Raw genomic sequence first — 15,597 nt, 5'->3', positions numbered from 1 at the left:
GCTCCTACTTATCTGAAATATTTCTGCAGCGAAAAATAGCTTGGGAGCAGATTAATTTTTTGTGTTACTTTTGTCCTTTATGTAGCCTTAACAACACTTGGATTTATGTTTACAAGTTAAGAAAAATCTCTGTGAGACCATGTATAAACAATTATGCTACAACTATAGTGTAATATTGCTTTCCAACTATGTTGTCCTCATCCTCGACACATTAGTAAAGATCAAGACTCGTTAATGTTTCCCATACTCATGGAAGGAGGGACCACGAATCTCAGCAGTACATATACAGTAATACCCTTCTCTTGTTGGAAAGAGAAGTTAAAGGAGACAAAGTTCATTTCACCAATGCACCAAATACTTTAAATGTTCAACATTAGCTTCTGGAAATGAGCCTCTGTCTTTTTGGTTATGGGTGAAACAGGCACAGATGCCTGTCTAAGACGTTAAAGGCAATTTGGTGTAATCTCTACAGATTTTATGGACTGGCAATTACAGCAACACCAGGCTTTGATTTGAACACTATGTCGGTTTGATTTGAGCACAACATGGGAAATCAAAATTGATCCTGAAGCTAGTTTCTCCCAGAGACAGTAAATGCAAGACTTCGGTAGATAGTATCCTCTTTCATTAAAGTTCATTTTTTACAAGCCTCAACCCAAGGAATTTAAAACATTTCTTACTATCTTTTTAAAAAAAGAGGAAAACAAACCCCAATAAAAATAGCAATAATTTGAAAATCATTACAAGCCATCTCTACTTTTCCAGCAATAGTATTTACTATTTAGGCAGTCCACACCTAGACTTTTTATAGGGCTAAACATTGTAGCAGCTATATTTAGAAATGAAATGTTTTGCACTTCCTAATAAACTTTTCAAGAGCATGCAGGCTTGGACATCTATGAAAACTGAAGGCTAGAACACAAATTTCTTGCTCTTACTAGTGATTAAATGCATAAGAGTTCCTACATATTTTTTGTATGTCTACTTGTGAAAATCATTGCAAAGAAAGACATGCACTAAAGAAATGTTTTCACTTTCACAAAACACTAAACTGTCCTGAAAAATATGCTGTAAAAGTGAAACAAAAAAAAAAAAGAAAAAAGATTCTAAGTAGAAAAGACTAAGGAGTAATTAGCAAATTGGTTTGTCATCAATCTCCTGTTTTTGTGGGTGTGTAATATGGCTTTATTGTATTGATGATTTTGTAGACAGGTTGATGATTTTTGTAGACAGCCTAAGAAGATTTAATCAATTATTATAGCACGTCATTTCATTTGAACATACTAGTAACTTTAATTATCTCTAAAAGAAAATGACAAATCAAGTACCAGATCCAGAACTCCTAAAAATAGAGTTAACATTGCTATTGCAGAAACACAGAATCACAGAATGGCTGAAGTTAGAAGGTACCTCTTGAGATCACCCAGTCCAGCCCCTCTGCTCAGAGCAAGGCCAGTGAGAAGCAGGTTGCCCAGGACCACGTACAGTCAGCTTTTGAATATCTCCAAGGATGGAGACTCCACTGCCTCTCTAGGCAACCTGTTCCAGTGTTTGACCACCCGCAGGTCTCCCATATTCAGATGGCATTTCACATTTTTTAATTTGTGCCCATTGCCTCTTGTTCTATCAGTGAACAGTACTGAGAAGAGTCCAACTTCCTCTTCTTCATTGCCTCTCGTCAGGTATTTATACACATTGATAAGATCCTGAGCCACCTTTTCTCAAGGCTGAGCAGTCCCAGTTCTCTCAGCCTCTCCTCGTAGGAAAGATGCTTCAGTCCCGTAACCATATTTGTGGCCCTGCACTGGACTTGTTCTAGAGAAGTCCATATCTCTCTTGTACTGGGCAGCCCAGAACTGGACCCAGCATTACAGATCTGGCCTCACCAGGGCTGAGCAGAGAGGAAGGATCACCTCCCTCAACCTGCTGGCAATGCTCTGCCTAACGCAGCCCAGGATGCTGTTGGCCTTCTTTGCCATGAGGGTATATTTCTGGCTTACGGTAAGCTTTTTGTTTACCAGGACCCCAAGGCCCTTCTCTGCAGAGCTGCTTTCTGGACAATTGGCCCCCAGTATGTACTGTTGCCTGGGGTTACTTCTCTGAGGACACAGGACTTGGCATTTCTCCTTGCTGAACTTCATGATATTCTTCTCAGTGTAATTCTCCACGCTGTCAAGGTCCCTCTGAATGGCATCACAACCATCTGGTGTATTGGCTATTCCTCCCACTTTTGCATCATCTGTGAACTTACTGAGGGCGCACTCTGTTCCAGGGTCCAGTTCATTAATGCAGATGTTAAAAGATATTGACCCAGTATTGACCACTGTGATACCCTGCTGGTGACTTGCCTCTAACGGAACTTTCTTGTCCTTCATGTGCCTGAAGATGGTTTCATGGATTAGCTGCTCCATCACCTTCCCAGGGATTGAGGTGAGGCTGACTGACCTTAGTTCCCTGTGTCCTCCTTCCTGCCCTTCTTGAAGATGTGAGTGACACTTGCTCTCTTCCAGGATTCGGGAATCTCTGCCAGTTGCCATGACTTTTCAAAGACAATTGAGATGGCCTCGCAATAACATCTCCCAACTCAGCACTCGTGGCTGCATCCCATCAGGACTTATATGTCCAGAATTATGAGCATGAAAAGTACATTGCCTTATATGTTCCATCATAGATTTCATAGATTTCATAGAATGGCTTGGGCTGGAAGGGACCTTAAAGATCATCTAACTAACTCCAACCCCCCTGCCCCATGGTCAGGGATGCCACTCACTAGACCAGGTTGCTCAGGGCCCCGTCCAACCTGGCATTGAACACTGCCAGGGACGGGGCATCCACAACCTCTCTGGGCAAACTGTTCCAGTGCCTCACCACCCTCTGAGGAAAGAATCATGGATCATCATGGATGTTTCTGACACTTACTTAATATGAAGCAGATTCCAAGAAAAGGCCAGCTGTGCCTACAAAGAAAGGCTGTTTCCTTGGTCTGTGAATGGCACTTATATAGAGTGGTAGCCTCATGCCAGCCTGGCATTTTCTTGAAGAATTCCCTCATATAGAAGAGTCTCCTGCTAGCACAGGACTATGTTAAACCTCAGTTCTTGTAACCAGTGAAAGAGACAGAAAAGGACATCTGGCACCGTGATGAAACTACGACATGGCTTAGGGAGAAAAGCTCTCCTGTGTCAGATGAATTTGAGTTGTGGGTTTTTTATACCAGCAGCAGCTGCAGCTAAATCAGAGCAGGATCCATTTGCACAGTAAGGTGAGCAGCCGTCCTACACCCAGGCCACAGCATGTTCCCAGCACTGACGTTTCTCCACCTCAGCTCCCTTAGTGTCCAAGTGGAGAAGTATTCCTGGGCCAGAGAGTATCTTCAGGCTTTATATCTAAAACCATACAAGGTGGAACAAAACAACATATTCTATCCAGGATAATTCAACAGTCTCCATCTTCTTCATTCAAAATGTGTCCGTTTCTCCTCTGATGGGTTTAGTGTATTCTGATTCAAATTTCATTGAATCCTGGGATTGTCAGCTGCTAGCTCAATATGCTACATTTAGCTTCCTTTTAAACTCACACTGTATTTTTATTTGATTCTAGTGCTCCTGGGGACAGGCAGTGTTGAAACAAAATGGATTTTAGCTGATGTGATTTTCCATCCTATATATTTTTATAAACTCAAAAATGACCAAGGAAAAATGCACTAGAGTAGAATATAAATCCTTTTCTGGGATAAAAATAGTTCAAATAGAAGACATCAGGGGAAAAAAAGAAAATCAAATGCCCTTAAAGTCCTATCCCATTCTGAATTCTGTATTTCTGAATCTGATAAAACATTACATTTTTCAAAAGTTATTTCCTACAATTTGGAAGACTAACTCAGTATTTCCTTAAAAAGAAGGATATTAAAATTTGAATAGAACAAATGAAAAAGGAACTAAAGCCAGGTATTAATTTTCTTCTTTTCTGAACTTTCAAGGGGAAAAGCTGTGATTTGTAGCAATGTTATATCTAAAAAAACATAATTAACTATTAGGATGTCTAATTTAATAAACAGACGCAGACTAATAAACAGATGCACATATCCTGAAACACATATCACTTTGTTACTATGAATTCTTGATTTATTTTTTTTTAAATCAACAGCTGATATGCAGTTTTATGATCCCTGAACAGATACAACCTATGCTACTGCCTTGCCATTTATTCTGAAATTGTGTTCTCCTCCATGGAGGGGGAAAAGTAAATGAGCAAATTTAGCTTGTAATTCACTCTACTAGAACAACTATAACCATGACATGGCAGAGCCCATCACTGTTAAAGTGTTCATAAACAGTTCTGCACCAATTTTTCCACATAATCGAAGTCAGTTACCCAGTTATTTTGCAACCAAGAAGCCAATCTGGCAATCAAGAGATGAAGTGCCTAGGAACTGTAAGTAACTTGAAGCATTTCAAAGTGTAATCTGAAAGTCTAATGCACACTACATGAAGGACACAGAAAATATAAAGGAATTTTTAAAAAGGAAGTTTTTCCTTTAGTATGGTTTCATTCAGCATTATTACAGCTAAAAGCACTTGAAAAGATATATATGCTTAGATTGTGGAGCCTCAGTCCATCCTGTTTTTAAACCATTAATAACACATTATCTATCTCTATTATTTAACTTGTGAACAATGTATATGAGATATATACAAACATAAAAGGTTGAATAACCCATGTTCCTTACCAAAAGCTCTTTCCGGCAATAGAGACACAGTCCTTGCCCTCAGAAAGCAGTTACTACAAAGTAAATCTCTATTGTGTTGTAAAGCAGCACGGTATTTTAAAGGCAAATGTAGTATTTCACTAACAAAAAAAGGAAGCAGTTTAAACTAGAAAGATTGCAACAGCTGTATCATTATATTACAAAACACCTCAAGCTTCCAGACATCAGTGGGCAGACTCTGTAGCTCAGGAGGAAAAATACGGATTCCTTGCATGGCCATACAAAAGCTTAGCTTAGACACTACTAAGACACAGATGGTATTCTGACACTCAATGAACATTAAAACAATTCAGACAAGAAGCTTCAGAAATTCCTATTTTTTCTAACAAAAAGCGTATACAGATCTTTTTTAAAATTAAAATATAAATCTTTGTTTTCTTCTCCCCCAACATGAAAGATCATGTCTACTTACAATATGCCAACATGTCTTTAAATTTACCATGTAAATATTTCATAATGTTTAGCCTCATAAAGTTGATGATAATTACCACCTCTAGCAAGGGGAACAAAGTTTTTCAGAGAGCTTAAGGTCAAAAGGAGTTACTACAGTCCATCCAGTCTCTAACCTCCAGAAGAATGCAGGTCAGATGGACTGTTCAAGTGTTTTGCTGAAAGCTATGTTTTCCAATTCTTGAATTAATATTGTAATTCCCATCTTCACCTTTTCACCACCACTCTACGATGTGTGGGGAGTGGGTGTGGGTGAAAATCCAAGTCAAAATCTGGAGGTGGAAATTCCTAGACTTCTTACGTCTAATAAGAACATCCTTCAACAATGCCAGACAAGGGAATTCAGTTCTAACAGTAGATTTTAGTAGAACATAAGCAAGAAAAATTTACTTTTTAAGCAAATTTAGGAAGAAAGAATACTAAAATAAAATGCTGAAAAGGAGACAGTTAAATAAAACTTCAAAAATGAAACAAATCTAGGGTTTTTACAACAGCATGAGACACAGGCTGGGAAACTGCGTCAGGAGCAGTGCCCACCTTCCCCAGCATTCAGGCTGAAACCCTTTGGGGTGGCAGGCTGCCCTGCCACATCTTGAGGAAGAGCAGGCTGCAGCTCTGGGAAATGAGTAGCTGTGGCTCCTGCTGAAACCAATGAAAATCGTCATTCTCAATCCTCTGGATAATCAAACCAACTAAAATAAAACAATTTGCAGGTAAAAGCTAGAGAGAATAAAAATAATTTGAGTGGCATTACTGTCTGGACAAATCAGTTTCACTGATTCAATTGCCCTATTTGTAAATTGGGGATAATACTACTTCTATTGCAGTCTCAGAAAGAAGCTGAGAAGATTAACTCATGCTATCTGGAACATGAGAAGCACTATAAAAGTGCTAAGTAGCAATTATAAGGTTTTATTATGGGTTAACCTTGGACAAAAAAAAATAAATAAAACTCTATCAGGCTTTAAATATATAAAGATTTAAATGACAAAAGTGTAGCGCAATAGGTCACTGATAAACATCCCAGGCAATCTGAGATTCATTGCACTCCCTACTTCAAGCAGTCCCTAAATAATAACTGTGTACCAGCATATGAGCTTGATAAGTTCAAGAGCATCTTTGATTTAATGTCATGTCTGGGAATGTTAATACTTGATCATCAGACTAATGTCTACAGGTGCTGTGTTTATATGGCAAACTTAAAACAAAACAAAAAGCCATGCTAAATGCTAAAGTCCCTGCAATAACCATGCCACTTAGGTACTTAGACATTAATGTTTAATTCTCCTTCTAAAAGCTCAAGTTTCATTCTTATTTCTGTTAAACTGATAAAGAGCAAGCTCTTAAAAATGTTCTGGTCTGACCTCAATTCTGAACTTCAGAGGCATAAAATGACAGACAAGTCTTTATACATGTATTAGTCAGCTCTCTCAACAGGCTATCAGAAACCAAGATCAGAGATTACCAATACTTAAAAAGTCAAATTCTGCCTGCAGATGTGCATGTTGGGCTCCCACTGAAATCAGCAGGGTGAGTTCATACAAGGAAAAATTTGGCTCCAAATGAAATCTGTTGAACTAATAATAGCATGTTCCACCAAAGTGGGTTGGAGGTAGGAAAGACTTGCGCTTTTTACCGGTCACCTTTTTTTCTTCTTTAGAGTTTAGGAATTTTTCTGCACTTACTGTCAGGGAAAAGTTAACAGTATTATTTAGCCCAAAGGTCCTTAATCAAAGAGAAAATAGTTAATCATCTGTTCTATTAATAATTATGTTAATACAATTAACACAAATCTGGTGTAAATCGGGTGAAATCTGGTGCACCTCTTTCCCAGGTGCTGGTTCTTTCACAAAATGGTTTACAAGAGGCTGTTTCCCAGACTAGTTGTTATGATTGCCAAAAGGTTAATTAAAGAATACTCATTTTTTGTTTGTTCTTTGTTAGCAGAACAACATTAATATTTCTGTATCTCAATTATGCTACTGTTTTGCTGTAAGTACTACGGTCAAGGGCAGTCTTAATTTTAAAAGACTACTGTAAGATTTCACTTCTCTGCCTGCTCATTTTCTTATTATTCCTATGTAAAAAAGATTTTGTACTCTCCCTTAAAATAGGTAGCTTGATGTAGACAAAAACCTATGTAATCTAGTCTCCATAAAACATTCACTATAATTAAAATGGTAGCATCTAAATAGATCAGAAATATATAGCTTATTGCAAAAGGAGTCAGCAGAAGCAAGGACGGTTTCCTTCAGGTATTTAAAATGGGCTTAGATATGGGCTACTGCCGTAACAAACTTTCCAGTCTTATGTGACTGATTACATAGCAACGACAAAAGGCAGAAGAGACTTTTAGATTAAATTTCTATCAGTTGCAAATACATTACTATTACATATTAAATAACCACTTGTGAATATATTTCTTTTCATGTGAGAAAATAAATTGATTCATAAGCTGTTAAAATGAGATTAAGAGACCACAGCACACAACTGAGTAACTTTCATCTCCTACAAGCTAAGAAGCATAGCAGAACTAACTTCAGCTGGTACAACTACATGATGAAGGACTCCATGGTTATTAACTCAATTTCATATTTAAAACAAACCTTAGAAAATTGAACTTGCCTCCCATAGTCACAATCAAACAACCCTACTAAATTCTGTGTTGTATAAAACTACATTTAAAAAAAGGTAAAAACAATATAGCAGCCTGTACAACCAATTAGGTAATGTAGTTAGCTGATCTAGTACTGCTATTGATATCTAGCTGGTTGGAAATTCTGGCTATTCAATACACCTTCCAGGTAATTATTTCTTGCATAGTTTCTATGGATCCATTTAAAACTGATATCTTCATGTCCAGTACACGTCTCCATTGGTAGGAGGGGATGAATGTGGACTATTGTCTTGGTTTTAGGTGTCATTCATTAATTTTCCTATATGTGACCCCTACTAATTCCTCACAAAAAATTATTCTTTCTTCAGGAAGGATAGAAAATTATCAATTACCTAAGCATTTCAAATAATTTTGGAAGTTGTTTTTTTTTTTTTTTCTATGAATGGGAACACAAATTAGAAATTTAACAACTCGCTTTCCTCTCAGAATCTCCATTGTAGGCAGCTGTCAGCACAGTTTCCTCATAATAGCACTGTAAGAGTCCACTTTTCTGAAATACCTCTTTTCAGCACAGCAGTAGCTGAATGGTACCAAAATGAAGTACAGAAAAATACATAAGTCTTTTTTTTTTTCCTTTAAATGAACTGCCTATGCTCATTCATTGTCCGGTAATTGAGGTTGCTGACTTAGTATTAGAGTGTTTGTAATAATACGGTATTTCAATAATATGTATGTATGTAATAATACGGTATTTCAACCTTGCCAAATCTATTTCTTTTCTTTCTATGGCCACATATGAACACAACTGAAATTTAGCTAATTATCTTAAGGAGTTGTCTTACTTTTTGTCTCATTTAGAGAAGAGATGACTAGGGACAAAAGGATTGAGTGCACATAGGAAGTAATTTTGGAGTAAATGATGAGCAGATCAGTTCATTTCTGATCTATGCATAATCGCAAACTCTGTTCAGTTTACAAATTAGAAAGAAGTTTCAGGTTGACACTTTCCAGTGAACATTTTTCAGTGACATACAATTGACTACAATTGTCAATTATGCTGAAGAAAGTCTGAAATAAACAGCATATAATTCAGGCCTGACATCTCAGGAAAAAAAGGGTTACTTATGTAATACTCATGCGAGTATTACTTGCGTAATAGTCATTGCCTTTTGTTTCACAATTTTGTAGAAAATAATTAGTAGAAATTGTATTAAAATTGTAAATAGGCTGTGACAAAAGAATTTAAAAGGATACTCGCAGCCTCTGTGAATACACTTGTTACATTAAATACATTAAAATCCATAATCTATATGCAAAGTTCATAGTCTTCCCATGTAACTGCTTTATTCATAACTGTAAAAGTGAATCTGCAAGAACAACCACCAGTTCTTAAGAAGCAAGATTAAGACTTAAGTGAAAACTGCTCACAGGAAAATACAAGACTTATGTCACTAAATTCTGTTCTGCTTTTTACAGTTAACAATCACCATATTGAGTCAAGGTGCCCTCTTCATGTGACAATGAAGGAGAACAAATCATTCTATAACACAAAGGAGTTAATTGAAAATAGGACTACACAATTCAGCTTTTATTTGGCAGGTGTTCCTGAGATATGCGCTTCTATTTTGAACTAGAGAAACCGCAGGCACTACTGCCTGTTCTTGTTTTTGTTTTCGTTTTTGTTTTAATTTTATTTTACAGTGGTTAAAAAAAAATCAGAAAGGAGTAATATCCCCCATGGAGTCTAGAACCTCTGCTGTTCACTTACAGTGCTGTGTATGACAGAAAACTGAAGCAGTTATATGCCACTAGCGATACAGTAGAATATTACTGGCCTAAGAAAGTGCTTTACATTGTGCTCTCGTAAGTATGTTGGAGTGGCTGAACCACCTTTAGTAACAGATAAACCACACTGTTAAAATTGCTTTCTCAGTCACAAAATTCTGTGCGCAACATCCCAAAATATTGGCTCCTATTTTAAAAAAGAATTTTTCAGAGTGTAAAATTATCAAATTCTAAAACTTCTTAAGGGTACTAACCCCTATTAGTATTTCTCAGCAAACGTCTACAGACAGACAGCAAAACTGTGAGAAAGTAGCAGCATGACATGTAACGATTGTTGCACACTAGCAGCATAACCATTACCAAGGTTTTGGTTGGTATGGAGCAAAAGAGAGTCTTTGGGGAAGAAAGAGAGGCAAGGTGGTTCTGCTGCCAATTCCTGGAATGGGTCTTTGAATAAGATACCAAATAGTGAGGCAGGTATGACTGCATATCAGCTGCATACCAGGAAAAGCTGAATACAAAAACTGAGTGGTGGTCTCATGTGACCCTAAGTGTTCCAGGCATTCTGACGAAAAGGAGGAAGTTTTGTTAGTGATTGCTAGAAGAAAGCATCTGTTGAATTTGCTGCGGAGAGAAGTAGAAAACCCAGGTCATGTCTAAAATGTCATCTAAGCTACAATCAAAATGATCGGCCAATGGATATTAGGGGACATTTAATAGATTTGTTTGGGCTTGGGCTGAATTTAAGACAGTGTCCATTTTAATGGACAGAAAGGTATGCTTGGAAGAGAGAGAGAGAAAGAATGCGTGCTGTTAAGAAAGTAAGTTCCATTTCAGTCTGCAGATAAGATCACTCATATGAGAGAAGAAAAAAGGGAGAATAGCAGAGGACAGCAGAGAAGTCTGAAGAATATTTTGAGTATAGTTCATCTGTAGTCTAGGTTGCATTCTGTGCGGTAGCTGTGTGAAACTATTTATCTCTTGTCCTCAGAATCAGACATGAATACCAATGGCACATTAATACAGATCAAGGATCTGTAATAATAATCCATTAATACTGATTGAGGATCAGTTATTTTGTGTGAGTTCAACGTTACACCATGACCTTAAGAGCTCCAGCAGCTATAACTAAAGAGAACAGTGACAAATGGCACTGGATTAACTCATTCCCTAGGAAGTTATTCATCAGCTTATGTTTGAGAAGGCTACTGTGATCCCGATTAGGAGAAGGATTTGCAAGAAATGCAATCACGTGTGACCAATATTTCAAAGATCTGCTCATAAGGTTCTTGGGGTGCTTAGATGTATAGAAAGTAATAGGTATTCTCCCTCACACTGCAATATCATCAGTCATTGTGATACACATCATAAAAACCAGAGCAAGGATGAGATGTATAATATATCAATTTGATAATGTTTGGCTGATAATATAATTTATAAAGAAAAAAACCTTATTGCTTACTAATAACTTTTAACTGAAGGCTATATAACTTGTGTCTTCTTCAACAAATTTACCTTTTAACTGAAACATTTGCAAAGGAAAAATATTTAATCTTTAAGTGACTCAATTAGTAAGAGGAGCAAGAAGAAAACAGTAGGGACCAGTCGTGTTGAACCAGTTTATACAGGCCAAATAACAGATATCAAAGGCATCTAAAATCTGCAGAGTTGAGTCAAATGTCTTAGTGATTCTCCCAATCTACAGCACATTAAACTCCAGCACATTAGGAATTACACAACAGATTTTAACTCATTTTCCATTCTCATATGCATACAGCACTTTGGGGGATTACTGCAGTTTTGGAGCTAAAGGACTGGGCCTGTAGACTGCAAAAGGTAACCAGGATGTAGGATGAAACAATTCAGTGCGAAGCATGTTGGAGCTTTCTTCCCTCTCCCTCCACTTGTCCCTCTACCAGAAATCCCTCTTGTATCTTGAGTCTTTCCATCATTGGACCTCCACTTTAGACTAGGAATGATGTTCTTCATTTTTGCAGCACACACAAAGTAGACATTGCTGCTCACCTGGCTAATGCTTTGAGTCAATTCTACATACTCTTTTTCATAAATGTTCCCATATTAGCTTTCTTAACCTTATTAAGACTTTCAGGCATTAGACTAGCAATTCTTTTAGTAACTAATTTCCTCTCACTCAAAGCAACAATTTTGTTTACAAGTAGCTATGAATATAATACTGTTATTGAAAGTTTATTTTATGTAGTTGTTAAAGTCTTATGAAGAAAATAAATATGTATTACATTTTGTAGAAAGGCCTAGATTTGCTTTAATTTCTTGTACAAAAGTAGCCAAAATATAACCTTTCTCTTCCATCTTTGATAGCTGTGGAAATGAAACACAAAAACTTAGCTTCCCAATTGTTTGGGTTTCATTTAAATAAAATAAGGCGGGGGGGAGGGACTGACAAAATTTGATCATTATTACTGAGATAGTAATAATGGTTACATCTAAACTTGTCAAGACAGGGAATAAATCAGAAATTAACTTACTATCCAACAAATATATTCAACATAAAAATAGGCTTACATCATGTCTTATTGTTCCTGTTCTAGATAATACATTTACATTAAACCCTCTTTTTTTGGTTTTGAAATATTAAACCCAGAAATTAAGGCTATAGGGTTCTGAGTATATTTTAAATATTTGTACACCTTAGGTAGATATGCTAAGGATATAAAGGACCAAGATCAAAGTTTCTATAGTCTAGCCAGTTCACATGTAGCAAATACAAACTTGAAAACTTTTCAAGGATTTACATGCTCTGTTTTAGGGTTACATAAATTATCGGTCTTGATTTACAACTTTTCTAAAGCGGATTTCACTCTAAGAAAAAATATGAATGTCATAAATATGAATAACTGAGGTAAAACCTACAAAACCTAAAAACATACAGTTTTATAAAGGCCTTCGAATTGTAGACACAGTTTTAGTTTTCTTGGTAACAAACATGCTCACATTGCCCAGTTAGTTCATTCATTTGTCTTCAGTATCTATGCTGGAATTACATTTCATTAGAGCAATACATACACTCTAGACAGCACATTTTGGTACAATTATTATACTACTCACACAGTTAATATTATTCAGCTTTTGGCCTGTTGTGTTCTTATATTACCTAAGCTAATTATGATCAATTAGAAGGTGCTGAAAGCACAATGTCGCCATGTGTGTGCATCTAGCAGACTATAATTACCATATATGAAATGAAAAGTTATAGCTTATAAGGATATGAATATATTCTGTATGTTTTTTTCACTTATAATTTAGCTGATAATCTTATGGTATGGTCTTATCATAGCCTATATTCATAAATATTTTAAGTAAATATGGTACAAATGAGATAAAAATCAGGGGGTAGGTGGTAGCATCTAATTTTAAATCTTGAAACAGAAGTCTTGGTTTCTCTCTGGCTCTAATATTAAGACTTTAGAAGGAATAAACAGACATCTACTGATTGACAGTACCTCTGGATTTTCATAAGCGTTAAGATTTCTATTTTGTCATGGCTGTTATTAGAATTTCATTATGTCCTCTAGGACTTTTTTTTTTTTTTAAACCGTAACAGGGTTCAGAACTATAATTATGGAGTCAACAGTTATGGTAACATCTTTAGAATTAAGCAACTTGCTTTGTTTTCCAGTAATATCAGGGATTCAGTGTTTCTGTTCAGAATACCTTCTTCAAAATCACAAAAAAATCCGTGGCTATAATAGAAGGCACTTTCTGAGAACTTATAAATAGATCTCTTCTGTTCATTTAGAATTTAAATGAAGATAAACAAATTTTGCAGCTAACTGTTCAACTACCACGTACTTCATTTGTCTTGCATAATGTTTGTACAGAACACTCATTAAACTTTCTGTGTGATTAAAACTCATGGACTTTTTTTTTTTATAAACTACATTTGATTTTTAAAGCCATTTTTTCTTGCCATTAGTCATTGTATTTCCTCTTTCTTAGATCCTAATGTTCTACTAGAGAAAATAACAGTCAGGTCAGGTCTTTCAAAATGACTGATGATTCCCATTTAAGTGAATGGAACAGAGGCAGTTTATTCTTATCAAAATGGCAACTGCCTCTATTGTGCTATAGCTGAAGGAATCCTGTAGTATTTATAAAGTCTGGCCATGGCAGTCATGCCGAAAAAGGACAAGTCCTCACGAGTTTCTCAATAAGCAATGATTTTATGAAACAACCCTTGAAAGCCGATAAGTATTAAGTTATAGAGAATAATGACAGTTTTTCTGGGGTGTTTTTCTTTTTTTTTTTTAAACTATCTTACGTTATGAGGCCTAGTTATCAAATAAGACAGACAGCAAATACCACCACCATGACAAAATAACAAAAAAACCGTATTCTTTAAATTATTTAAATTCTCCTCTACAAGTATAGACACAGTTATGTACTCATCATACTTACAAAAGTATAATAAAGAATAGAATTAATTTTCTATACTTTTATCATATATCCTCCTGTCTATTCTATTTTGCTTTCTTTACTGTTAACTCTGCATCTCCTGAGTTAACAGTGAGTGTGCTGAGGATATTTACACATTCCTGTAGTGCTTTATAGCCTTGTTAGCAATATACATTCTCAATGTTAATTTGATTCCATTTTAATTGCAGAAATTATAAAACTCTTTATTATATGTACTTTCTTTTTTTTTTTTTTAATATAAATCACTATAATACAAAGCTATCAATTTCTCATTTTAAAAGATAATTCCTGATTTGGGGATTCATACAATGAACAAGCCAATTATTTTATGCCCAGAAATACTGATATACTGACACATACCTTGACTTTTTCTAAGTGATCCTGCAGAGAGTCAATTAGCAGATCCCCCACTGGCTGCCAGGATCCCTTGAACACTTCAGCCTGGCGTAGTTTCAGGTCCAGTTCATCCATCGCCTCTTGAAGTCCCTGCAGTCTTTCAAGAGCATCATCTATCTTCTTTTGCCAATCAGCAGACTGTAGATTCAGCTTATCCCACTCAGTTCTGACCTCATCTGCTTGCCTTTGGAGAAGTTTAGTGACATTGTGGGCCCTTTCTTCAGGTGACAGATCTAAATGTGAAAGTCAAGAGGCTTTTAAAACATATTCTGTCTTAGAGGAAAAATAATTCCCATCTGGGTAAGTTCAAAGTTCATTAAGAAACTATTCATAACTAAAGACACCTGTGAAATTTATTTTATTAATATATTCTCATTTGAAAATCTCTTAAGAAATTTAAATCTTCTCACCATACAGATCACCAAAATATGCATTTAATTACATAAAGGCATTTTTAAACATGCAAGATGTAGCTAAAAGTTTATCAACTGTGTCCTTTTCAGCAAAATAGTTCTGCACGTACATAAATATTAATCACTGGGAATCTTTTGCTGCAATAGAGTGTATTTGGGATCTTCTGTAGTACTGAGACTACAAGCTGAATTTTAGGTTAAACTGCAGATTTCAGACCTCAAATGGGCCTACAGTTATAGATAGGCCCTGAAGGTTTAAAGCCAGTTTCCAAATCTGCTTATAAATATGCATATTTAGTGCCACAGTATTCAGAAGGATCACTAAATGATTTCTTTCATCTATATTTTTAGCTTAGTTTCTGAATACTGACATTCAACTTGGAGTGTAAAAGGAATGCTTTCACAGCGGCTGGCAGAATTTATTCAATCATCGCTGATCATCACTGATCTTTCAAGCAATGTGTTATTACCCTGCTCTTTCTTCAATTACCTCTTGGTTCTGGGTAGAGCTTCTCCAGTCCCTCCACAGGCTGCTCTGCTAAGAAAATTCGCACAGTCTCAAGTGCAGTCCTGGTAACAGGTTCTTTTGTTTTCAGCTCCCTCTTGAAAGTCTGAGAGATGAAACACAATTATTGTAAGTGGATATATAATGAAATACCGAGTGCTAGCCCTTGTTTTCAGCAATTTAAGAACAGAATTTCCAACAACAGCTT

The 15,597-nt window shown here is 36.2% G+C and overlaps 1 protein-coding gene across 8 annotated transcripts in view; it reads right to left on the bottom strand.

Annotated features, from left to right (window-relative positions):
• DMD (dystrophin) overlaps window positions 1–15,597 on the bottom strand; it is a 1,304,666-nt gene that overhangs the window by 175,243 nt on the left and 1,113,826 nt on the right. For all 8 annotated transcript variants that reach the window (XM_087759563.1, XM_087759562.1, XM_087759568.1 and 5 more), the window contains 2 exons: window positions 15,375–15,495; window positions 14,436–14,704 (listed from right to left, as the gene is read on the bottom strand). In XM_087759563.1, the coding sequence (XP_087615689.1) occupies window positions 14,436–14,704; window positions 15,375–15,495 (390 nt within the window). The remainder of the gene's footprint in view (window positions 1–14,435; window positions 14,705–15,374; window positions 15,496–15,597) is intronic.

The sequence above is a fragment of the Nipponia nippon genome, unplaced genomic scaffold, assembly GCF_047370975.1.
Source record: "Nipponia nippon isolate SJK-2023a ecotype South Korea unplaced genomic scaffold, ASM4737097v1 scaffold_2, whole genome shotgun sequence".
Classification (NCBI taxonomy): domain Eukaryota; kingdom Metazoa; phylum Chordata; class Aves; order Pelecaniformes; family Threskiornithidae; genus Nipponia; species Nipponia nippon.
The sequence above is the reverse complement of the archived record's forward strand: the minus strand, read 5'-3'. Positions and strand labels throughout refer to the sequence as shown.